The sequence below is a fragment of the Narcine bancroftii genome, chromosome 5, assembly GCF_036971445.1.
Source record: "Narcine bancroftii isolate sNarBan1 chromosome 5, sNarBan1.hap1, whole genome shotgun sequence".
Classification (NCBI taxonomy): Eukaryota; Metazoa; Chordata; class Chondrichthyes; order Torpediniformes; family Narcinidae; genus Narcine; species Narcine bancroftii.
Window position 1 is genome coordinate 69177171 of NC_091473.1, and position 25439 is coordinate 69202609.

General features: G+C 38.6%; 1 protein-coding gene across 3 annotated transcripts in view; it reads left to right on the forward strand.

The window, feature by feature from the left end:
• The window catches only part of vamp4 (vesicle-associated membrane protein 4), a 108718-nt gene that overhangs the window by 56684 nt on the left and 26595 nt on the right, over positions 1-25439 (forward strand). For all 3 annotated transcript variants that reach the window (XR_011357611.1, XM_069937745.1, XM_069937744.1), the window contains exon 5: positions 19847-19947. Coding sequence is in view for 2 of the 3 variants with exons in the window: in XM_069937745.1 (XP_069793846.1) it covers positions 19847-19947 (101 nt within the window). In the remaining variant the exon portion in view is untranslated. The remainder of the gene's footprint in view (positions 1-19846; positions 19948-25439) is intronic.

A 25439-nucleotide genomic window follows, 5' to 3' on the forward strand; every position in this document is an offset into this window, starting at 1 on the left:
TTGTGAAATCCAATAGTATTTGTCTCGCCTGGAACTATGCCTCTGTTTGACTGAACCAAGTGCAGGGTCGCAGCGTCCAGAAGGTAAGAAGTTTTAACGCAACGGCGTTCATTGCTGCTGTATCCATGATGTTGGGTCCAGGGAGTTGCATCGCTGACTGGCAGCTATTCATACTTCGTGCGTGCAGGCCCTTTCCTTAAGGGGAAGGGGAAGATGCCCGGCGTCATCTTGGTGTAATCTGCTCTGACCACGTGTGCATTTCAAACGGAGCCGGTTTGCCTAAACACCATATGTGTTGTTCGCCACAATACTTTCCTTTATTTCCTTAGTTAACCAAGGCTGACTCTTCCCTCTCTTACTGCCCTTATTTTTAACAGGAATATATTTTTGTTGAGCACTGTAAAAAATCTCTTTGAAAGTTTTCCACTGTTCTGCCAACTATCCTGTCCTCCCAGTCCATGCTGACCAATTCCTCCCTTATCCTATTGTAGTCTCCCCTGTTCAAGCATGATACACTAGTTTTAGATCTAACTATTGCATCCTCCATCTGTATGAGAAATTCAATAATACTATGATTACTTTTTCCAAGACTAACTACTAGATCGTTAATTTTACCAATCTCATTGCACAATACTAGATCAAAAATAGCATTCTCCCTTGTTGGTTCCTTAACATGCTGTTCAAGATAGCTATCACAGATGCATTGTACGAAGTCATCCTCCAGACTTCCTCTACCCAATTGATTTTCCCAACCTACGTGGAAGTTAGTCTCCAATGACAACTGCCGTTTCGTTCTTACGTGCCTCAGTTATCTCTTGGTTAATTGCATGTACCTCTGTGCTATTGTTATTTGGTGGGCAATAGACAACTCCCACCAGTGATTTTTTTTTTTCCCCTTTACTATTCTTAATCCCTACCCAGATGGATTCAGCATTCTGTTTCTTAGATCTCGTATCATCTCTCACTATTGCCCTGATCTCATCTTTGATTAAGAATGCCACCCCACCACCTTTACCATCCTATCTATATTTTCGTACTACCTGATACACTTGAAAGTTTAATTCCCAATCATGCCCATCTTGCAACCATGTTTCTGCGATGGCCACTAAATCATATGCCTGGGTACTGATTTGCACCTCAAATTCACTAACCTGGTTTCTAATACTACGGGCATCCAGATAAAGTGCCCTTATGCTCATTGTCCTTTTAGAATCTAGTGACCTCTGCATCCTTTGCTTTTGATTTTTCTTTCCTCTATTTTTTTTTTCTTTACTCTATCTTTGGTCTTTGTACCATCTTCCTCGTTCTTCCTTTGCAGGTTCTCAACCCCCCCCGCACCCCATTAGTTTAAACCTTTCCCAACAGTACTGGCAAACAATCTCCCAAGGACATTAATCCTGGCCGGGTCTAGACGTAGACGGTCCAGTTTGTACTGGTCCCATCTGCCCCAGAACCAGTTCCAATGCATCAAGAAACTGAAACCCTCCCTCCTGCACCACTGTTCAAGCCACATAATTCATATAACTGTTCTGGTATTTCTACTCTGACTAACTCATGGCACCAGTAATAATCCTGAGATTATTACTTTTGAAGTCCTACTCCTTAATTTATCTCCTAGCTCCCTAAATTCAGCTTGTAGGACCACATCCTGCTTTTTCCTTGTATCCTTGGTACCAGTATGGACCACGACAGCTAGCTGTTCACCCTCCCTTTTCAGAATGCTCTGCAGCTGCTCCGAGACATCCCTGACCCTTGCACCCGGGAGGCAACACCATCTGGGAGTCCATTTTGTGTCCACAGAAGCTCCTGTCTGTTCCCCTTACTATAGAATCCCTATAACTATTGCTCTACCATCCTTTTTCCCATCGTCTTGCACAGCAGAGACACTCACGGTGCCATGATCCTAATTACTGCTGCCTTCTCCTGATAGGCCATCTCCCCCAACAATATCCAAAGTGGTATATCTGTTTTGGAGGGAGATGACAGCAGGAGACTCCTGCACTACCTTCCTGTTACTACTCTTGCTGTTGGTCACCCAGTCCTCTCTTCCTTGATTTTCTTAAGCTGCGGTGTGACCAACTCACTAAGTCTGCCATCCACCACATTCTCCGCATCCCGGATGCTCCAAAGTGAGTCCATGCGTAGCTCCAGTGCTATTATGTGGTCTATCAGGAGTTGCAGTTGGACACACTGTCGGTCTCCCTGAGTTCCCACATGGCACAGGAGGAGCATGACATGGGTCAGAGCTCACCTGCCATGCTTGAAATGAACCCCAGTGATTATATTAAATGAAAAAAAAAGAACTTTCCTCTTTTGCCTGTGCCTCAGAATTTCCGTACTGAAGCCTCTCAAGCCAAAGCCTTATGCTCCACTCCTTCTCTGTGCCACTCAGTCACTGGGCCACTCCTCGCTGGTCGCTCTTGACCTTCCTCTCCTTTTATTGGTCCCTACCAATTAATCCTGTTGCCCTCGCAGCTCCTTTGCCTCTTGTCTGAACTAGGCCCAAGATCAGTAAGCACACCCTTTTTACCTACCAGACCTGTCGCTCACTCCTCGCTCCTTCTGTATGCTATACAATTCCACATTAAGATACCAGCTAAACTTTTACATCAACACCTATTTCCTGTCTTATCCCTATGTCCCTTGTGCCAAATAATATCTCATTCTTCAATATATTGGGTATCCATAGCCTTGGGGTAGAGAATTCCAAATTAAGACTGCCAAATTAGAGAATTCTAATTATATTCTCATGTAATTATATTATCTATTTAATGATTTTCACTCTTGATTGCAGTGATGTTAGAATAGGTTTTCATGTAGAACGATTCGTTTTGCTTTTTGTTATTTAATGAATGGTGTCTTGTCACTGAAGGAATTTAAAATTGTGCTTAATTTAGATTTTGATTACAGTAATACTCCTTCAAATACTGGGTTTCCATTCAGATTTTTGTAATGCTTAACTATTTTCTATTCAGTTTTCTATTTTTTTTAACATGACAATGTTAAAGCAAACAGTCAAACTGCAAACTTATTTAGTACTATATAAAGTGAGTTATTTTAGCTTATACAGAGGATTATTTACATGTTTGCACGATCTCCTTGCCACAGCCTGTCTGATTTTGAGTGATTTGTGTAATTTGACTGACTGCTCAAAAAACAGAATTTTCAATATTTGCTTTCATTTCTATGTGGATGCATTCCAGCCTCCTCAAATGAAAATGTAGCTTCTCGAGTTTATTTTGATTAATATTAAAGTATTCAGTCTTGCTATTCATTTTAAAGCTTATTAATTTAAATTTATTCCTTATTTATTTTAAAAATACTCTGTACCCATTTAAGATTGAAAGAACTTCCAAATGTTTAAAAGTTACAATATATGCCATTTGGCTCAACTAGCCATGTCAGCAAATACCTTCACGTGAACAAATTATTTTTTAGCCATTTACCCTTTCGATTTACATCTCCCATAACTCCTGGTTTGATCATTTGCCTTGCTTTTATTCATCTATTCAATTAGAATCTTACAATAATTTTGCCTTGTCTGTTTAATCTACGAGTGTTAAGAGCCCAAAGGACTCAAAAACCAGCAACAACAGAAATTCACCAAGACAATGGATACTTAAACAAAATTAGTTTTAATTTCTTAATACATAATAATATCAATACTTATTACTATAAGTATTCTTTTTCACTGTCCAATCATTCACTTTTCACTTCTCCAAGTTCACTTGTATCAGGCAATCTTCCAGACTGTGCACAGAATTAAACAGTTATTATCTTCACCATGCTCTGGTGCTTTAACTTAATTTGTTACCACTTAGAAAGGTCTTTGTTGGTTTCAGAGATATTAGTTCCTTGGACATACTAACTGATCTTCAATCAGCAACTGAAGTGTCTTACTGAAGAAACTTGCTCTCTATTGGGTTTTTACCAAAAAAAAGCCTTCCAGGAGAAACACAATAACCAGCCACAACATCTGCAATTGACTACAAAGATTTAGAATAGGCTGAACTCAGAACTCAAAATCCGTCTTGAAATGGGATCTTCCAGCAGGTCTGCCAACTTGTAGCCTTCACCACAAACTGCTACAGAATACTCTCCCAAACAATGGATGTTTTCTCTCTGTTTGCAAAACCGCGTGGCCTCTCTTAGGACAACAAACTTCAACCAGAAATTTAAAACTCTGGCTCCAGTTTAGGAGCAAAAGATTTATCAGTTCTTGAGCCTGGACTCTCACAAGTGCTTCCCATTGTCTCTGCAAAGCTAACTACAGACACAACGTCTACCCTTGCATAGCTCTTGCATGGCAAAGAGATGTTTGTTTGTGAAATGTGACCTAATAATTAAACCTCACAATCTTACCCTTTTAACATTTTTTATCATAATTTTATTAACTTATTCTGTAACACAAGTAAATTGCTAAATTGTCAGCTTTCTATACAAATAAATTTCTCCTGTCCCAAATTATTTACAATTTATAGTCCTTCATTTTTGTCCTTTTAGCTCCTGGTGTGGTCATCTTCCACTTAACTTGTCCTTTCCTTGGATTCAGCCTCAGTAATGTGTTGTCTTTAAAAAAAAATCCACTATTGAGATATTTATCTTTGCACATTTACCAGGTAGTGTTTTTGGTAATTCAAAGTTGATTCCTTTTTGAAGTCACTCTCTTATGGTGGCCATGCCGCACATAATACTCAGGGTTCTAAATAAGATTTTGTGAAGCTAATCATGAAATGTAGTTTTTTATTCAGATAATCAATGTCTAATTTAGGAACTTAAAATTATCCCTATTGTGATTTTGAGATAATGTTGGCCAGACTACTGGGAGAACCACCCTGCTTTTTAAGAAAATATAATACATTTCCCAAAAGAGAACTATTGATACACAATGAGGGAAATGGGACGCCAGTTTCCTATTTAAATGCTATTGAATTTGTGTTTAACAAGGTTCAAACCCATGAGCTGTTTCTGAGGCAAAGAAGCAAATTAGAATGAAAACTAAAGGGTTAATAACTGGCTTTGGAAGGCACAGGAAACCAGGGTTTTGTATTTGTGTGGGGGGGGAGGGGTGCGGGAGAGGGGGAAGAAGTCTAGCCATACTTAATTGCACCTATTTTAATGCAAAGAGTCTTGGAAATGGATCTGATGAATCAAAGGCACAGATCAACTTGTTTGTGATATCGTGACTATTCCTGAAATAAAGCTAAAGGTTCAGCAATTTGTTCCAGATTTTGAGTCAAATTAAAATCAGAGCAATAGAGGACCAGAAATGAGGCCTTCTGTGTTGATTGTATCTGTCTATGTAATCCCACTTGAACACATTAGGTCCATAGTCTTTTCTTCATTGGCTATTCAAGTGCCTGTCTTAATGTCTCCTAAAATGTTGTTTCCATCACCTCTGACAGCACATTCCAGATATCAGTCACTGTGTGGAAAAATCTTCCCCATTTAGCCCTTCTAAACCTTCACTCTCACCTGAAGCCTCTGCCCTCCTGCTTTAGACACACTTTTCTCAGGATAGGAACGTTTTTATTGTCTACCCTATCGATATCTATCATAATGTTGTATCAAGTCACCCAGCAGTTTCCTCCCAACTCCAGGAAAAAACAAACCCAGTTTGATCTTTATCTCCTTGTAACCAAAACTTTTCGATTCCGGCAATATCCTGATGAATCTCCTCTACACCCTCTCCAACACAATCACAGCTCTCTTGCCTGGAGACAAGAACAGCAAATAGTTATCCAAGTACAGCACAACTGATATTTTGTAAAGTTATAACGTGAAATCCTAACCATTGTATTCCATGCCTTATCTAATGACAAGAACTCCATATGCTTTCATCATCAACCTGTCCACCCCTGTGGTACCAGTTTCAGTGAACTGTGGTCTTGTACCCCAAGGTCCATCTGTTCATGAATGGTATTCTACTTTTTACTGTGTATGTACTACCCTTAATTGACTTTTTAAAATGCATCATAGAACATAGAACTGTACACACTGCAATCAACTTTCTTTTGCTTCTCTTGCTCTGACTGTAAGGGGCGCTATGCAATTTCTGCTGATAGCAAATATTCTGTGTTATACTAGTAGAGCACAAAAGTCTGCAGACATGGTTGAGGTAAAAACACAATGCTGGATAAACTCAGTTGGTCAAACAGTGTACTTTATGTAGCAATGTTTAAAGCTTGAACCCTTCAGTTTGGTACAGGCACATAATCTGAAATTCTGAAAACTGAAAATTTTTTCCATGGATGTCATCGACACACAAAAGCTCGTGTTTTGCGCCTAACGTGACCCGATGGAACCCACCCCGTCCAGCATCGTGTCTCAGTGTTCCTACCACTCAGATGTGCCTTTGCTGCTCCTGGACTTTGAAGACTAAAAATGTCTCCTCTGGGTAACAAAAGAAGCAGAAAAGGAAGCATCTGTCATTATCAATAGCGCAGAAAGTAGAGTTATTGCAGAAGCTTGATCATGATGTATCTGTGCAGTATCTTACTGAAGATTATGATGTGGGAACTACCTCCATTTATGACTTAAGGAAGCAGAAAGATAAGTTGTTGAAGTTTTACAGTGACCATGAAAACTAGAAACTAATGAAAAGTAGAAAAGCATTACATACGGTCAAAATCTGTGTGGTTTGCCCTGTGTGATTGGGTTCAACAGTGAAGAAGTGAACATATACCACTGACTGGTTTGAATGTCATGAAACAAGCCAGAAAATTCCATGAAGTACTGAACCTTGAAGGTGAGTGAATATTCTTAATTTAACTTAATTTAATATTGTTTTGTGCTTATGAGAGTCTCAGATGGTTGGTGCAAGCAGTTCCTTTGGTCGTTCAGCATTTTCATTGCATATGGAAAGTGAGAACCTTCAATTTTGAACTTATGTTTCAATTAGCTTTTGTCTTTACCAGTGTCATGTTGGTAATTATATGCCCTTTGGATAAAAACTAGAGCTATTGCACATGTTAAGGCTAGTAATTACCAATGCAAGATAGATATCAATTGTTGTACCACTCAGGCAGCAAAATACCTATTTCTCGTGTGGAGTCACACTTGTAGAAGTTTGAATTTCTCAGATATAACAAGGCTTTGGTAATATCTTTTGAGTGGGATGTCCTGGATGGTTCTTCTGCAATCAACACTAGTTGTGATATATTCCCTTAGTGCTGTACTTTTCAACCATAGTTATTTCACTGGAGTTGATCTGTAATCATTGACCCTTTTAACCAAATAAATAGTGTCTTGAGTCAAATCTTAGCCAACTGTTCCTTCAAGATATCACCCCCATTATTTAATAAGAGCATGACTGGCCTATCCTCAACCTTAGTTCCTCTTCTGAACAAATTCCCATGGACATCAATCAGCCTAATTATCTCCCTTTTTTAAAAAAATGCTTCTAATTGGCTATCTTCCACAACTCCAAGACACAGAATTCCCAAGATCCATTGCCCTCTGCAGGAAGAAGTCTCTATGCACCTGTTTTCTAAATGATGGCCCTTTATCTTGAATCTATGTTCCTTCATTTGACATTCTCCCACTAGTGGAAATGTCTCCACATCTATCCAGTCAAGCACTCTTAAGATCTATGAGCAATATTTGGTGAAGGTGAGAAAAAAAGACCCCTGCCATTTCTACTAGGACTCTTGCTCAGCATAATTTGGAGAGAATTAAATGTGTGGATTTTGAAGCCAATTGCTGTTCATTGTATTTTACATAGAGAAACTCAGCAAGTCATGCAGCATTATTTACTCCTGTGCTGACATGGTTTAGAGGAGCAACCCCTAATGTTCCATCTGGGCATTGACATCGACTTCTCCAGTTTCCGTTAGGCTACTCCCATCTCCCTCTCTTCCCTATCCCTCTACCTCCTGTCCTCCAGCTCTCCACCCCCTTCCATCTCCATTCAAAGAGCTATCACCCCCTCCCCATCACTTCAGCTTTTTTCCCCCTCTTGTGCTCTCTCATCTATGACTTTGTGCCTGTAAGCCTATGCCCCTCCTGCCATCATCTTATTCAGGCAGCTGCCTGCTTGCTGCTCATACCTTGATGAAGGTCTCAGACCCGAAATGTTGGCTATGAATCTTTATCTTTGCTACAATAAAGAATGCTGTGTGACTTGCTGAATTTCTCTACCATTTTTGTGTAAAACTCCAATCACAGTGTCTGCAGATTTTCTTGTTTAACTGCTGTTAATTGAATAATGCTGCAGTTTGCTTTTAGTGTTTAGCTTGTGCGTTTATGTACACATTTTCTGTTGTACAAAAAATTGAAGCTTCAGGCAAGGTAATACTGAGTTAAAATTGGGATATATTTTAATGTTTAAAAAACAAATTAAAGCATGTATGACTGGATGCTCCTCTGGATTCAAAAGACCAAGAATACTGGGAATAGTAAAAATGTTTGAAGTTCAACAGCATTTCTCTATTGAGAAATAAAGACAATTACAATTCCTGTTGATGTTTTCCCATCAGACAGCTAAAATGACCTTTGTTGCAATTCTGGTTTTCATTTTTTAAACAAATTTAGCATATAAAATTTCAAAATTCTCAGCATTTTCTGTGTTTGCCAATGTACCCGCACTGGCAATTTGTTTTTTGTATATATAAATATATATATAAAAAACAGGATTTGGATTTATTTACAACCTTCAAACTACCACTGTCTGCAAGCATTGCAAGGATTTTTTTGTGTTTCTGTTAATAATTAGGCTTTTCAAATTTCAGTTTGCAATAATAGTCATATGACACTTTCTATGCCAAGAATTTGCTGGAAAAAATACTTTTCGTATGCACACAGTTGCTACCAGGTAAATCTGGATGGATTGTCCCTCTGTCCTATCCAAGTCAAGATAATGGCAGATTCCCCTCTCGACCTGTATTTCAGTGTAATTCATTGCAAATTAAAGACATGGTAAAGCTAGGGCTGACACTTGTAGCCCAATGGAATGCAGAAAATCATAGTTGTGTTCCTCTAGAGAAAATTACTTACAACTGCAGGAAGAAGTTTAATCTGTTTTTTCAGGTATGGGAACCACATTTGCAGAACGCAGGTTTGAATAATTAGAGACACTTATTTTCTTTCTGAGTTCTACCTCCTGGTTCTTTCTCCTACTAGAGATCTAGATAACAAAAGGAATTAGATCCTATGAACTGGATACCGCATCTTGACAGTTCCTTTTTTTTCTTTTCTCTTTTTTCTCATCTTTTTTGTTCTTTGAGGCTTTGGGAGGAGGGGGATGGGACTGTTTTAAGATATGGACAACTTGTACTATTGATTTTTTTTTAATTTTATGTATTTAAGTTATGGTTGTTTCTTGATGCATGCTATCCGCAAAGTGAAAATAAAGTATTTTAAAATAAAGCTAGGGCTGACACTTAACATAAAAGACCAGCTTTGAAAAATTATACAGTGCTGTACAACATCTGGAAAGGGTAGAGTCCAGTCTGAAGTTTATTTAATGTAGGTAGTAAATCAGAAATTTTAAAAACTATCGGAGTTTTTAATTTATTTTTTCTTATCCTCTTGATTTAGCTTTCTTTCCCCTTTTCTCTCTTTTCATTGGTTAACTCTAATTTGCTTATCCATTTTGTTATTTTTATACCATATTTATTCTGCCCCATGAACCCATGCTGCCCAAATATGCTAATGAATCAAAACCCCTGTATGTATTTTTGAAGGGTGGGCGAAAACTGGAGCACCAAGAGAAAACCCATGCAGACAAAGGGAGAACATTACAAACCCCTTATAGACAGCACCGGATTCAAACCCGGGTCACTGACGCAGTAATCACCTTGTGCTATCCACTACACTCACCATGCCACCCCTCAATCCTGGCTTCCACAATCCTGATATTTCATTGGGTAATGAAGCAGTTTTATCAGCACTTTGAAGCTCAAAAAGCCTTCAAACCTAAAGGTAAAGTTAAAATATTTCATTATTTGGATACACAGCAAGATATGTGCACCACCAAAATCTGCAGTGATGTTAAATTTTGAATTAGATCAGATTTAGTTAAAACTGTTATCATCCCCAAATTTATTTAATGCTCTTGCGCTTTATTTTATCCTAACTTTTGCCAGACTTTTAAGACTTCATCACAAACAATTCAAAAATGCTGTAGCTTTGTTTCAGATTTACAAATTTGGGAGGAGTTAGTGGAGGAATAACATAAGGAAGGAAGCCTACAAGCAGTTTTTTTTGTGCTCGTGGTATTTTAACAAAAATTGATAATTAATAACTATCCATTGAATTATGATGAGTTCAACAGATGAATTTCTAGCGTTTTTCTGTAACTCAGAGGATTTGTTTCTAATTATTTTCATTTTCTAGTTAATTTAAGGTTATTACTTAAAATACTTCAAGATGTTTTGATGTACAAAGTCCAAAACATGATGAATTTCTTTTGAATTCAATTTATGTAGATCAAAAGAACTGAAAAGTTTTTCCATTTGCTTATTTATACCTGCAGCTTTGCTAGGCAAAATCATAAATTATAATGCAACATGTAGTCTACCTCATCACAACTCCAGAACAAAAGCACATTTGTTGTCAATTAGTCATGGATTGTGTTCAGTTTTTGTGCTAATCTCTGGGACTATGTTGAGACTGTCCAAATTCATTTCATATGTTCCAATATAGGAGACATGGTTGGTGGAGGAATGGGGAGTAGTGGGTCTGTAGATAGTTGTGTGGATATAGGATTAGGGTAGGGAGATGGAAGGTAAAGTCCATCTTGACAAGTAACATCCCAAAGGTAAATAGGCATCATTTTTAAACTCTAGACCACCCTATATCTGGATGTTAAATTTAATATTAGGAAATTGTATTTTTTTTTAAAACAGCCTTCAAAATGGAAAATAAAAATGGGAACAAAGAGATTCCTGAGAAGTGAAAATGATTTTGTGGAATAATAATTATTTTGCTCCAAATCTTTCATTTTCACCAGTGAAAATGGTGAATAAAATTTCATTGGAAGTACCGGTAGATAAGTTACAATTGTCAGCAATTAAAAGAACCATTAAAATTTTCATCATATAAACTTTGTTGATTCAAATAATATTAACTGACTTGCAAAAAAAATGAGAAAATGGGAATAAAAAAGGCCATTGAGCTGGTTTTGTTGACTTAGGTCCTTGTTGCTGAACTACTGAGATCATTTTCAGCTTCCTTTCACCCTGGCGTCAAGCTTCTACCCCATGCTGAATTTGAAATATTTCCATTTCCTTTCTTGACTGTTTCAATTGAGTCCACATTCACTGTGCTACATGGCAGTCTATTCATAAACTAACAATTTTAAATGTGAACAAGTTACAGCTTAAATCAACTTTACTGTGATCCATTGTTGATTTGCTGCACATAAATGACTTCACACCACCTTGTTGAATCTCATACCTGTACAAGTTTTAAATCCTCTCCATTTCGTACAAGTTTTAAAAATTTGGATCATGAACATTTTGTTTTCAGGTTTCATCAGTGAACTGAATCTATACCTCCTTTTCTATTTTTTTCATAACCAAAGTTATTTTGAAAACACAAACATTAATTATGATTTGTTATCTCATTCATACTTTATTAAATTGTTAAGCCTGCGGACAAAGACACAAAGAGAAAGGTTGAACATATAATGTTCTGGTTGTATTTATTTCTCTACAAGGGTTATTGTAAGGTACGCTGATGAGCTTGGAGCCTGATTGGCACGTGGAATTATCGCATTGTGGCCTCAGTGAGATGGTTGTAGAAGGACTGACTGTTCAGTGTTCTGGGGTTTCATTGTTTTAGACATGATAGAGAGGAATGAAAGGGGCAGGGTGGCAGTACTGGTCAGGGAAAATCTCGTGGCAGTTTTGTCAAATGTGTGCAAGAAAGTTTTCTAAATAGAAATCCTATCTAGAAAGAATGGAGTACTAGATCTTTTTGGGAATGAGACAGGGCAGATGAAGGAAATGTGCGTTAAGGAACACTTTGGATCTAGCAATCATAATGCCATTTGTTTCAATTTATAGAAAAGGTAGGTCTGGTTCTCAAGTTAGAATTCTAAATGCAAGAAAGGCCAATTTTTATGGTATTAAAAAAATGTTACCAAGGTGTACTTGGTAAGTGGGAGGCCTTCAAAGGTGAAATTTTGAGAACACAGAGTTTGCATGTCTCTGTCAGAATTAAAGGTAAAACCTTGGTTTTTGAGAGATAATGAGGCTTTGATCAAAATGAAGGAAGTGCAAAGCAGATATAGGCAATAAGGAACTAATGACATGCTTGAGGAGTATAAGAAATGCAAAAAAAATCACAAGAAATAAATTAGGAGGACAAGAAAATGGCATGAGGCTGCACTGGCAGAAAATGTTAATGTAAACCTCAAGGGATTTTTGTAAATATATTAATAATAATAAAAAGATAGCAAGGGACATAATTTGTCCTCTTGAGGACCAGAGTAGTCTTCTATGCATAGAGTCAAAAAAGCTGGAGGAAATCTTAAATGAATTTTTTGCCTCTGTATTTACTTGGGAGTCAGAAACAAAGTCTATAGAAGTGAGGCAAACAACAATGAAGTCATGGATTCTATATGGATTAAAGGCATATAAAGGTGGATAAGTCCCCAGGGTCTAACAAGATAGTCCCTCGTACCTTGGGGGAAGCAAGTACAGAAATCGTGGAGGCCCCAGCATAAGTGTTTAAAATGTCCTTGACCACAGGTGAGTGAGTTTCTGGAGGATTGAAGGAAAGTTAATGTTGTTACTTTGGTTAACAAAGGTTCTGTCTGAAATAACTGAGAAATTATAGGGTGGTAAACTTGACATCATTGTGGGTAAATTATTGGAAGGTATTTGAAGAGACTGAATATAAAAAGTACTGAATAGACAGGAACTGATTAGGGATAGTCCAACCAATCTTGTAGAATTTTTTTGAGGAGACCACCAGGATAGTCGATGAAGAAACAGCAGTTCTATACTGGACGCTGGTCAAAAACCTTCAGTCACTTCTGAAGTGACTCCTTTGAAGGAGAAGCCAGAGAGTGGTAGTAAATGATTGCTTCTCTGACTGGAGGCATCAATTAGTGGGGTGTCTCAGGTATCACCAGCAGATAGGGTCATTAAAAGAGCTTTTGGCACGTTGGCCGTCATAAATCAAAGAATGGAGTATAGGAATTGGGATGTGTTATTGAAGTGGTATAAGATGTTGGTGTTGCCAAATTTGGAGGATTATGTGCAGGTTTTGTTACCAATCGGCCAGAAATTTATCAAGAAGCTTGAAAGAGTGCAGAGAAAATTTATAAGGATGTTGCTAGACTTGAGGAGCTGAGTTATAAAAAAGGTTATGTGGGTTAGGACTTTAGTTCCTGGAAGATTGGAGAATGAGAGATTTGATAGAGTATACAAAATTATGAGGGGTATAGAAAGTGAAAATACAACCAAGCTTTTTCCACTAAGGTTGGGTGAGACAAGGACTAGAGGATACGGATTAAGGTTAAAAGGTTAAATGTTTAGGGAGAGCATTGCGGGAACTTCTTCATTCAGCTGGTGGTGAGAATGTGGAATAAGCTGCCAGTAGAAATGGTGATTTCGGGTTTAATTTCATATTTAAAAGAAATTTGGATGGGAGAGGTATGGAGGGTGTGGTCTAAGTGCAGGTTGATGAGAAACCTGCAGAAAAATAGTAAATAGTTTGAAAAAATCTAGATGGGCCAGAAGGACCTGTTTCTATGCTGCAGTGCTCTCTGTTCTAGCTGAACACCTCATTGCCCTGAGATAGTGACCAGAAACGTAGCTGGCAGACTTCATTCAATGGTTTATTAGTTTCCAGAAATTGTAATGCATGTTTCTCTGAACCATCTTAATTTATTGAAATCCATCTTTGTTACATCGCAATCTTTGGGGGTTTAATAATATGCTGATCAACAGACCAACTCAAGCATCCCAAAAATTGGGATAGACTTGTACATCGGATATACCATAAAACCCTTAAAATGAGATTGAAAAATGGGGTCAACTTGTATGCTGGTCGAATTGTATGCTGAAATATACAGGTAGTTGTGAAAGACCCAAAAAGGTTATTTTTCTTTTGTCAAGAACTGGCTATGATTAAACTAGCTCTGTGTGGTTTTGTGTGAGGCATTTTAAATAAGATTGTAGATGATCAAAAATGTAGTTTTTCTTTTAATCTTGGCCTCCATTTATAGCTTAACTGTCAGAAATCGGAACATTGGGAATGAGAAAAATTGCAGCCTCCCTCATAAAATAAATTGCATTTTACAAAATGACTAGATATGTGCAGATAATGCAGGTTTATCTTCTAGTGGTCATTCATGTCCGACAATATTTGTGGGAAAAAAACTGATAATTTGGTTCAGAAATTCCATTTCCATGGTTTAAAAAGGAACAGAAATGGCAACTTACTCTCCCTGCGTATGCCAATTTTAGACAGGTGTAGAGTAGTGGGTGAAAGAAACAGTTGTAACTAAATGAAGAAATTATGTACTAGCCTCAGAAAATTCAGCTTTATGTTGTGTGCTAATGAACTAAAAAGGGGCAGTTGAACAGTTTGAAGGGATTAGAATAGTAGTAATTCTACTAAACTGGATTTTGAGAGGGTGCTGAGGACAAGAGGGGCACCCAAAGGGCCTCAGACGCTAAAGGCTTCCTGATCACGTGGGAGGTTTAGATCTGGGGCTCAGGTTGCTGATGGATTTAACAGGAGTCCGTGTGGCTACAGAGGCTGCAGGAGCGCTGGAGGTAAATTCACGGACTAAAGGGACTCTATTTTGCTACTCTTTTTCTCTTACTTTAAGGAACACCGGGCAACACTAATGGCAACTCTTTGTTTGCCTTATGGCAGGCAGGAGGCAATTTTGTGTACTATTATATGGTTATTATATGATAATAAAGGAATCTTGGAAATTCCTGACAAATTGAAATAGGTCTGTAAAGGTGAAGCATTTCAGTTACTCATTATTAATGTTGGTACAAATAATTTAATAGCATCAAATGTACTGGACGCCATAATTGGATTCAGGAGAATATCATTAGCCAATATGCAAATGAGGGAATTTTTGATCTAATTTTTTGGGCAACGAAGCTGGCAAATTGAATGGCGTATCAGTGAGAGAGAATTTATGTGGTGGTACTCATCATTTAGTCAGGTTTTGCACCTCATAGGAAATATGTGATATGACTGAAGAAGGTTCAGAGGAGATTCACCAGGACATTGCCTGGGATGGAGCATTTCACTTTGGAGGAGAAATTAGAGAGGAGAGGTCTGTTTTCTCTAGATCAGGGAAATTAAGAGAGGACATAATTGAAATACTTAAAATTATGAGGGTGAAAGGTCATAGATCGAGAGCAAGAAACTTTTCCCAATATCAGAAATAAATAGAACCAGAGGACACGTATTGATGATAAGGAGTAAAAAATTTAGAGGGGATCTGAAGGGAACCTTTTTCACCCAGGGAGTAGTGAATATCTGCCAGAGAGAGTGGTGGAACCAGAGTTATGCACAGAATCTAAGAAGTGTCTTGAGCACTTAAATTGCTATGGCATAAAAGGCTAAGGACCAAGTGCAGGAAAATGGGATTAATACAGATGGGTCCCTACTGGTCAAAGTGGAAAAGGATAAAATTAAATTAAGGGTAAAGGTTCAAAATTGAGATTAGAGCAAAAGTGGATAGGAAATCGTTCCATTAGCAGAGTTAATCAAAATCATTCACAGAGGAAAATAAATGTTATGGGGTAAATGTTCCAGCAAAAGGTTTTGACTACTAAATCTAAATGACAAGTGCAGAAAGGAAAGGAAAATGTGATAGATAACAAGAGCTCAATACTGTAGAGCTAGAAGAAGACAAAAAAGAGAGGAGCGAAATAAAAGGGGACTTAAGAAAGCAGAGTGCCTGATAAAATATTAGCAAGTAAAGTCAAAGATGTTTTATAATTGCATAAAGTTTACTGAATATTAACATAGAGCAAGTTTTAACAGGAAATAGAAATGTAACCAATTTTTTTTGTCTTAAAATATATTGAATGGGCTAAATATAGTAAGGGATGAAATTTTGAGGGATTTGGCTGCTTTGAAAGTAGACAAATCATCTTCCCAGATAAAGGATGTACCAATTTATTAAAAGAAGCAAGGGAGGAAATTGTAGACTCTGATCATCATCTTCTAATCCTCCTTTTGCCAGAAGCGATGCTTGTGGAGTGGAGGACTGTCATTTAAATTGAAAGAAAGGGTAATCAAGGCCAGTTGGTTGAAATTTTGTGAGGAAGTTATTTGAATCAAATTTTAAGAAACCGTGTAAGCCTTCGTTTAAATTGATTTAGATTAATCAGTAACATGTAGCACTGAAAATTAACATGCAGATACACCAAGTAATCAGGAAGACAAATGATATATTGGCGCTGATTGCAAAAGGACTTGAGTATAGCATTAGAATGATTTGCTCCAGTTGTAAAGAGCCAGGGTGCAACTGCATTAGAAACATTGCCCGTGGGTCTGGTATCCTTAACTCAGGAGAGATAAAATTGAGATTGAGGTGATGCAACAAAGGTTGATTCCTTCTATGATGGTGTATTATATGAGTGGGGTTTCAGCAGACTGAGTGTATGTTTCAATAAATAAAAGGTGCTCTGATTGCAACATGCACAATTCTTACCTGCTTTTGAGAATGTTTCTTTCCCGGGCTGGACTATCTAGAATTAAAGTTCATGGTATCAAAACAAAAATGAGAAAAATCTTTCTTTCCCCAGACAGTGCAGAATTTGGAATTCTCTTTCTAAAAGATTGTAGAGGCCTAATTCCTGAGTCTATTCAAGAGAAAAATTGATAAATGGCTTGATGTTTAAAGAGGGTGAAATTAGTCCAAGAAAATCACACTAATGATCTCAATGAACAGTGAAATCAGAATGTAAAATGTCCCACTCTTCATATTTTTATCAATCTATTAATGGGATGTTGTGTATGGCAATTTTTTTTCTTTTCTGAGGAGTGAACTGGGTGGATCAATGTAGATTTTAACAAGGCTTTTGAGGAACATAGAACAATACAGCAGAGTACAGGCCCTTCATGGCAGGGTATTTAAAAAAGGGAAAGCCCAAGGGAAAACAGTAAGTTGGATCCAGGAAGGAAATTGTAGTGATTTGTAAATGGAAGGCTATGACCATAGTGTGTTTCCTTGCTCCTTACTTTTTATGATATGTACCAGTGATGTAGATTTAAATGTAGGGATCTGATAAACAAGCTTGTAGATGATACTTAACATTGGTTTTTTGTTTGAATGGAAAATTTTGGACTGCAAAAGGCTGTTGATTTGTTACGTGGCAGAGAAGTGTCAAATGGAAATCATTGTGGAATTGAGAGATTATGTTTTGGGAACAAACCATTGTGACAAAAAAATGCAGAATAAATGGTAAAATATTGAGATGTGAAGGAATGGGAAACCTGAGTATGTGTCCACATATTCTTAAGGTTAGCAGAACAGATGGATAAGATGATAGAAAAAGCAAATAAGATGTTTTATTTCATTAGTTGAGGCATAAAATATAAGAGCAGCAGTTACTGCCTTACAGCCTGTAAAGGTTATGTAGAGACAAATATTAATCACATTTAAAACGTATTTGGATGTGCTCTTGATGAAACATAATTTGGGAATCCATGGACCTGATGTAGGAAGATAGAAGTCGTTTGATAACTTTTCCAACAGGCGTGGACATAATAGGCCAAATCACTGTCTCCCGTGTCATGAATTGTCAATAACCTTGGAGGCCCAAAGGAGGAATGTTGTAATTGAAGATGGGTATCTCTACAGGTGGTAGATTATTCCAAAGGTTTTAAGCCATCCAGCAATGTCTAGTTCACTGTAAGTGGCCATTGAGCAAGGCAATTTACTGTTTAGTGTTTCCCTATCGTCTTGAGACAATTCATTGTGGACTCTGTTTTCTTGATGTTTTATTGAAAATTCTCTGAAATACTAAATATCATGAATATCATGCATTACATTTGATGATTTTTATTAGCTATATTATGGACTAAACTTTTATCACTAAGCACAAAATACATTGGGTATTTGTGATGTCACGTAGTGACAGTGAGTAGCGAATGAGCTAACAATGGTAAAAGTGGGTCATGTTCAGTGAAATAATGTGCAAGGTCAGTTCTATATGTCCTATCGTAAATTTTAAAACAAATATATGATGTACAAATGGTTGATGCAATCTATGGGCTTATCTGGGGTATATCTGTGCATGCCTTTTAAATAGTTTTTGTCATTAATGACAAGGGTAATGAGTCAGCATACAAGAATGTATGATCCAGTGATCATTGGGGGATCAGAGATGGTAAGGGTGAGCAAATTTAAATTTCTCGGATCACTATCTCGGAGGACCTTTCCCAGACTCAACATTTTGAAGAAAGTACATCAGTGCCTCAGGAGTTTGCGGAGGTTCAGTATGATATCGGAAATCTTAGCAAACTTCCACAAATGTGTAGTGGAAAGTGTGCTGGCTGGCTGCATCATGGCCTGGTATTTGGCTACCAATACCTCTGAGCAGAAAGCTGTGAAAAAGGTAGTACATCACAGGCAAACTTTCCCCACCATCAAGAAAATTTATATGGAATGCTGCTGTCAGAGAGCAGCAGCAATCATCAAGGATCCACACCACCCAGGACATGCTTTGTTCTCACTTCTGCTATAAGGACAGAGTTATCAGTGCCACAAGACTCATACCACTATTTTCAGGAACAGTTGTCACCCCTTCACCATGAGACTCCTAAACCACAGACTCATTCAGAGACCCACTTAAAGGCTTGCACTCATTTAAGGAATATAGCACGTTATTTATTACTGAATATTTTTAAAAATAAATAGAAACATGAAAGACTGCAGACACAGTGACAAGTAAACAAAAAATGCTGGAGAAACTTATCAGGTCAAACAGCATACTTAAAATAGCAAAGATAAAGATACATAACCAATATTTTGGGCTTGAAGCCTTCACCAAGGTATGAGCAAAATACAGGCACATACTTGAATAAAATGGTGGGGAGGAAGGGGCTGGAAAGGAGCACAGGCCCACATGCAAGAGGTAGTAGTTGGATAAGGGAGAGAGGGCACAAGAGAAAAGAGGGAAGGGGAGAGCTCTGTGGAGAGGGAATGGAGTGGAATGCTAGAGGAAAGGAGACAGGCTTAGGGAAGAGAGGGAGAATGGGGAATGGTCTAGCAGAAACCAGAGGTCAATGTTAATGCCATCTGGTTGTACAGTGTCCAGACAGAATATTAGTTGTGGCTCCTCCAATTTACAGATGCCCCTAGTTTGGCAGTGCATGAGGCCATGAACAGACATTGATCCCTGTCATTGATGAAGACAGAGCGAAGATGCTCGGTAAAGCTATCTTCCAATCTGAATCCAGTCTCTCTGATGTAGAGAAGGGCACAACTGGAGTACCAGATGCAGTAGATGACTCCCGCAAATTCACAAGTGATGCTTCACTTGGAAGGACTGTGGAATCTTCAATTGGCAATGAGGGAGAAGTGTGGGCATAAGGGAAAGGATGAGTAGACGAGGAAGTAATGGAGGGAGTGGTCCCTACAGAAGGAGATGAGGGGAGGAGAAGATGTGTCTGATGGTGGAATCATGTTGTAGGTGACCAAAATTATGGAGGCTTGTGGGGTGGTAGGTGAGGACAATGGGAATCCTGTTCGTGTGGTGTCTAGGGCCAGAGGCAGCAAGGGCAGATTTATGTGATTTATGTACTTTGAACTTTAAATGGTGAAGAAAAAGTGCACTAGTGTGAATATGTTGTGTTAGCAAATTGTAAAAGAAAAACTATTGAACTTAATTTTTCTTTTCTGTTTTGTTAGTGTTCAGAATCAAGTAGATGAGGTTATTGATGTGATGCAGGAGAACATCACCCGAGTGATTGAACGAGGAGAGCGACTTGATGAACTGCAAGACAAATCTGGTAACAAGTAACTTTTGGTTTATTTACACTTTTATGCCATAATTTTTGTGCCTTGAATGCACACAGGTAATCCTGCTGAACTCTAACAGAGAGCTGCCATCTTACTAAAAAAGGTGATTAGTTCCAAAATCTGGCTTCTGATCAGGGAGGCTGATGCAGTACAGAAATAACAAACCCCATCTGCAGAAATGCTTTGACAACCAGCTCAGCAATGCCCCAGACTTGCTGCTGGTCAAAATTGACAGAGGTCTTTTAATAACTCTGACTGTCACAAGCACTAAAAAAAAAAGCAAAAAATAAATTAAAAAAATAAATTGCTTTAAAAATTAAAATTGTTAACTCTTGGATCAAGAATAATTATAGCTTTTAAAACACCAGAAAACTTATAAACATTTAATCATATACATATATTTATGTCAGTATCCATCAAGGAAAATTTATGTGACTTGTATATGCATTGTAGTTTAATGGGCAGAGTTCCCAGGGTAACTGTTCAGAAACTGCTTAAAGTTGACAGTGCACTGCTCAATTCCATGAGCAATCAGCATTGGAATTGGTCATAATGAAATTTGCAAGGTATTGGGCAGCTCGGTGTTTCTGTACTTAAAGCAAGTTTTTGGATTGGTCATTGGCCTGATCCTCCAGGCAAACAGATTCATGCATACTGTTATAAATTGGCTGAATACAATCCAAGCAACCAGTCTGTATAATGTACCTTAAAATGTGGAGATAATTTTAGTAGGTAAGCATTTCCTGACCTTGATTTGGAATTTTAACTAATTTGCATTGTTTCATAGATGAAGGCATGAACAAATTAGAAATGGTGGTATAAATCTTGGTCACCCAACCTCTCACCAGCCCACCCTCCACATCCTTCAACTCTACCAACTGCCATCCCTATGCTTCACTAATAAATGTCATTTTTCCACACATCAATCTCTTGCATTTCCTGAATTTCTTTCCTGAATTTCTACAATTTCATGCTCAGTAATTGCAGCCTTTCATGTGGTTTTGAGGCATCGCTATTGTGCATTTTCTCAGCAAAGAGAATTTGGCAGGTTTCCCCTTCAAAATCCAGCTTGACTGCTCTTTGATTTAATAACATGTGGAGGGATACAGTGGCCTCTCTGAATTGAAATGCATCTTTATTTGTTGTATATTGAGTATTGACAGAAATGCAAGTTTTAAATCTTATCAGTTTTGAATAATGTGCTTGATATTGCATTTCAAAATGAATTGTAGATCTTCAACACCCAGTGCAGTGGCCCCTGAATAATCAGATGTGATATCATATTTTGAGAATAAGATAGAATGAGGAAATATATATTAATTTAGAAGAGGAAAAAAAACTCATAAAATCAGCTGGTTTTCAGCACTTTTATTACTTTGCTTATTCACAGAAGAAAATGTTGGTATGTGCTGTTTGGGAAAGGAAATCAATTGAAGCTGTGGTGCTGGTTGATTCACTAAATGCTGTTTTTGAAAATTGAATTGTTAGGGATAATCGCCTCTTCAGAACATTCAAAACATGCTTATTTTCACATTTTTGTTGGACACAGCAGTCAATAATCATTGTATGAGATTCCTTAGAATGAACCAGTCAATTGGGTCATACTTAGCCAAAGAGCAGGTATTTTAAATCTGTTCTCGGGGATTTTCTTTATGTTTCTCCTGTATGCATTAGAACAATTGAAATGAACTTTCTTGAATTAAGCAAAATTTATAGACTAAAAAAAATGTTCTCCCATTCAATAAGTCCTTTAGATAGGTCTCAAAGCCAGTGATGGTTTAGTCTTTACAAGTATTGGTACTTTCCTCTGCATTTGAGAAATGTGAAACATTCTCGTCTGGAACAATTGTGCAATGATCCAAGCCTCAGGGGGAAATTGATTCATGCAAAAATGTAATCAATATGAACAATTCTCAACTGGATTGGAAGTCCTCCTTGTGCCTAGCTTACTATGGAACTACTGAACAGACATCAGTATTGACAACAATCATGAAAAAAATCCATAAAATCAGATTGTCCTATCCTCCCAGCTGAGAAAGATGCTCAACCTAACCATAGCTGCTTATTCCTGTTGTCAGGCTCGAGACAACTCTCATACACCTCCTCTGACTTACCCCTTCAACAGGACCCCACCAAAACTCATCAAACCAACTATGCCTGAACTTTTCACCTTCGGTCATCTCCTTTTCACGACCTCATTGTTTCCCAACCCTGAACTTTGGCTGGCAGACCTTGTCCTTGCCCTCCATGATTTCTCCTTTGATTCATCCCACTTTCACCAAGTCGAAGGGGTAGCCATTAGTACCCACATGGGTCCCAATTCTGTCTGGTTTTTTTATTGGCTATGTGGAGCAATCCACGCCACAAGCCTACACAGGCAAGGCTCCTCAATTCTTCCTCCACTTCATTGTTGACTACTTTGGTGCTGCCTCATGCACCTATGATGAGCTCATTGACTTATCACTTTGCTGCCAAATTCCACACCTACCTCTAATTTGGTCAATCTCTGGCAACACTCTCTTTGTCTCCACTTCAGGATATAAACGCTCGACAGACATTTTCTACAAACCCATGAACTCACACAGTTATCTCGACTATACCTCATCATGCCTTGTCCCCAGAAGGATTCCATTCCTTTCTCATAATTCCTCCATCTCTGTCATATCTGCATCCAGGATAAGGTCTTCCATGCAAGATCACCTGAGATGTCCATCTTCTTCCAAAAAATGTGACTTCCCCTCTACTACCACACTCCCCTCACCCACATGTCCTCCATTACCCTACCTGGCCCTCCCCCCCAACATGCAACAATGATAGGATTCCCCTTGTCCTCACCTACTGCCTCACTAGTCTTTGCATCCAACATATCACCCTCCACAATTTCCGCCACTAGTACGTGATACCACCACCAGACATATTCCCTTCTACTCCCCTCTCCACCTTCTACAGGGACAACTCCCTCTGTGACTTGTTTGTCCACTACTCCCTTCCCACCCATTGCCCGCTTGGCACCTACCCCTGTAACCACAAGAAATGCTATACCTACGCTCACACTTCCTCCCTCATCACCATTCAGGGCCCCAAATAGTCCTTCCAAATGCAGCAACACATGAATCAGCAGGGTCATCTACTGTATCCAGTGCTCCCGTTGCGGTCTCCTTTACACTGGCAAGACTGGACACAGGCTGGGAGATCGCCTCGTGGAGCACCTTTACTCTGTACTCTGCAATAAGAGGGATCTCCCAGTGGCCACCAATTTCAGTTCCCTTGCAGGTATGTCTATCCATGGTCTTGTGCACTCACAAATTGGAGGAACAGCACCTCATATTCTGTCTGGGCATTCTTCAACCAGATGGCATTAACATCAACCTCTCTGGTTTCCGGTGCCCCACCCCCCATCTTTTGCCTTCCCCTATCCATATTTCTCCTTTCCTACAGTTTGCTTTTTCTCTCTCTCTCCCCCTCTCCTTTCTCCCCTCCCCCCCACTTTTTCTCTGTCTCCTTTCATCTAGATCTACATTCACTGAGCTGCCCCCTTCCCCAATCAATTTTCATCTTTCTTCTCCTAGCCTCTTATTCATGTCCCATTATATGATTAATGCTCCTCCCCAGCCCATTCTTCCCTTTTCCCAAGCTCTTTTATTTGGCTGCCTGCCTACTAATTGTTCATACTTTGAAGAAGAGCTCAGGCCTGAAATATTGGCTATATATCTTTACCTCTTATGCACCCTGTAAGACCAACTGAGTTTCTCCAGAATTTTTGTGTTTTTAGTACAATCACAGTATCTGCAGACTTTCATGTTTGACACCATTGCCCTCTGGCCCAGATTACTGTCTGTAGCTTCTATTTTTTGCTCATCAAGGTGTTGGGCTTAAATCAAAACCTGTCACCATTTCTGGATCTGAAAATGAATCAACTGTTAATCATAAAAGTACAATGTTCCCTTACCTGGTGCAAAATGCAGGGCATTTGCCTACAAGCTCAAGAACTTCCTGGTTACTGTATGGATGGCATATAAGACCCCCCCCCCCCACTGCCGACCATTTCAGGAGGGAATATTAAGAAATATATTTTACTGTATTTACAGGTAAGCATTTAATGTTATTGAAATATGTAGCTACTGTAGATCAGAAAAAAAACTTGGAAAAAACATGCAATTAGGACAACAGGAAAAATCTTTTGAATAATAATACTGCTGTAATTTACGAGATAACAAAAGCAGCTTATCTATAACAGAAAACATTTTATAAAAAAAAACTGCCACTATTGGTCCCTGCACTGCTCTCACTGCCTGCTCTCTCCCAGTGGCCCACTGTTGGTACTCCCGCTGGTCCCACTGCCTACTCTCTCCTGGCAACCTGCTGTTGGTCCCCATACTGGTCCCACTGCCTGCTCTCGCCTGGCGGCCCATTGTTGGTCCTCACATTGGTCCCACTGTCTCAGTCTCTCTCGGCAGGAGCGGGGTGGTGGGACCATTGTGGGAACCAACAGCGGGCCACTAGGAGAGTCTCCCGACAGCCCGCCACCAACCCCCACATTGATCCCACTAGCCCACTCTTCCCCCAACAGCCCTGAACGATAGATAGCAGTGATGCTAATAGCCATGCAGCAACGATGATCACTGTTGGTGTTACTCACCATCATCACCCTCATTTAAACTTTTCATATGATACCCGGAGGATATTTTTGAGCCATCTTTTAATTTAAAAAAAGTAGGTCTTGTCTGCCATCAAATATGGTATTTACAATAGACTATTCAGTCTTGTGCATCTTGCCAATGCAGCACAAATTCTCTTTACCAAGGATTAAATCAAGTTCCATGTGAATATTCTTAAAATTTACTAACCAGCATTTCTTTGATTTCACAATAAAGGGTCACAGTCTAAGGATAAAGGATAAGCCATTTAGGACTGTGATGAAGAGAAACTTTTTCACTCAGAGTTATGAACATGAAAAGTTGTTAAAGCCAATTCATTAGATATATTCATAAGAGAGTTGGATATGGCCCTTATGGCTAATGAGATCAAGGGGTATGGAGAGAAAGCAAGAATAAAGTACTGAAGATTTATGATAAGCCACCATTGTACTGAATGGTGGAGCAAGCTTGAAGAGCTCAATGGCCTTCTCGCTCCTATTTTATATGTTTCTGTTGGAAATGAATTGCTAACAAACATCATTTGTGCTTAGAACCTGGTGTTTGCTATCTCCAAGAGACCTCAGTGTTTTACCTTCAAGGCTCCAAGGTTCAGACTGCGGCTTGAATCTCTGCCTTTCTTGCTCCCTGAAGGTACTCCCATAAGGTGCTTCTTAAAAAAAAACTACATCATCAACTTTGCTTTTGCCCATCTATTCTAATCTCCTTGTAGGATTCAATCTCAACTACAAAGAAGTACCCTACATTTAATTTTCTCCAATAATGCAAACAGTTCTAAGAAAGGGAGGAACAGAGCTGAGCTGTAATGATAGGGGATTCAATAGTGA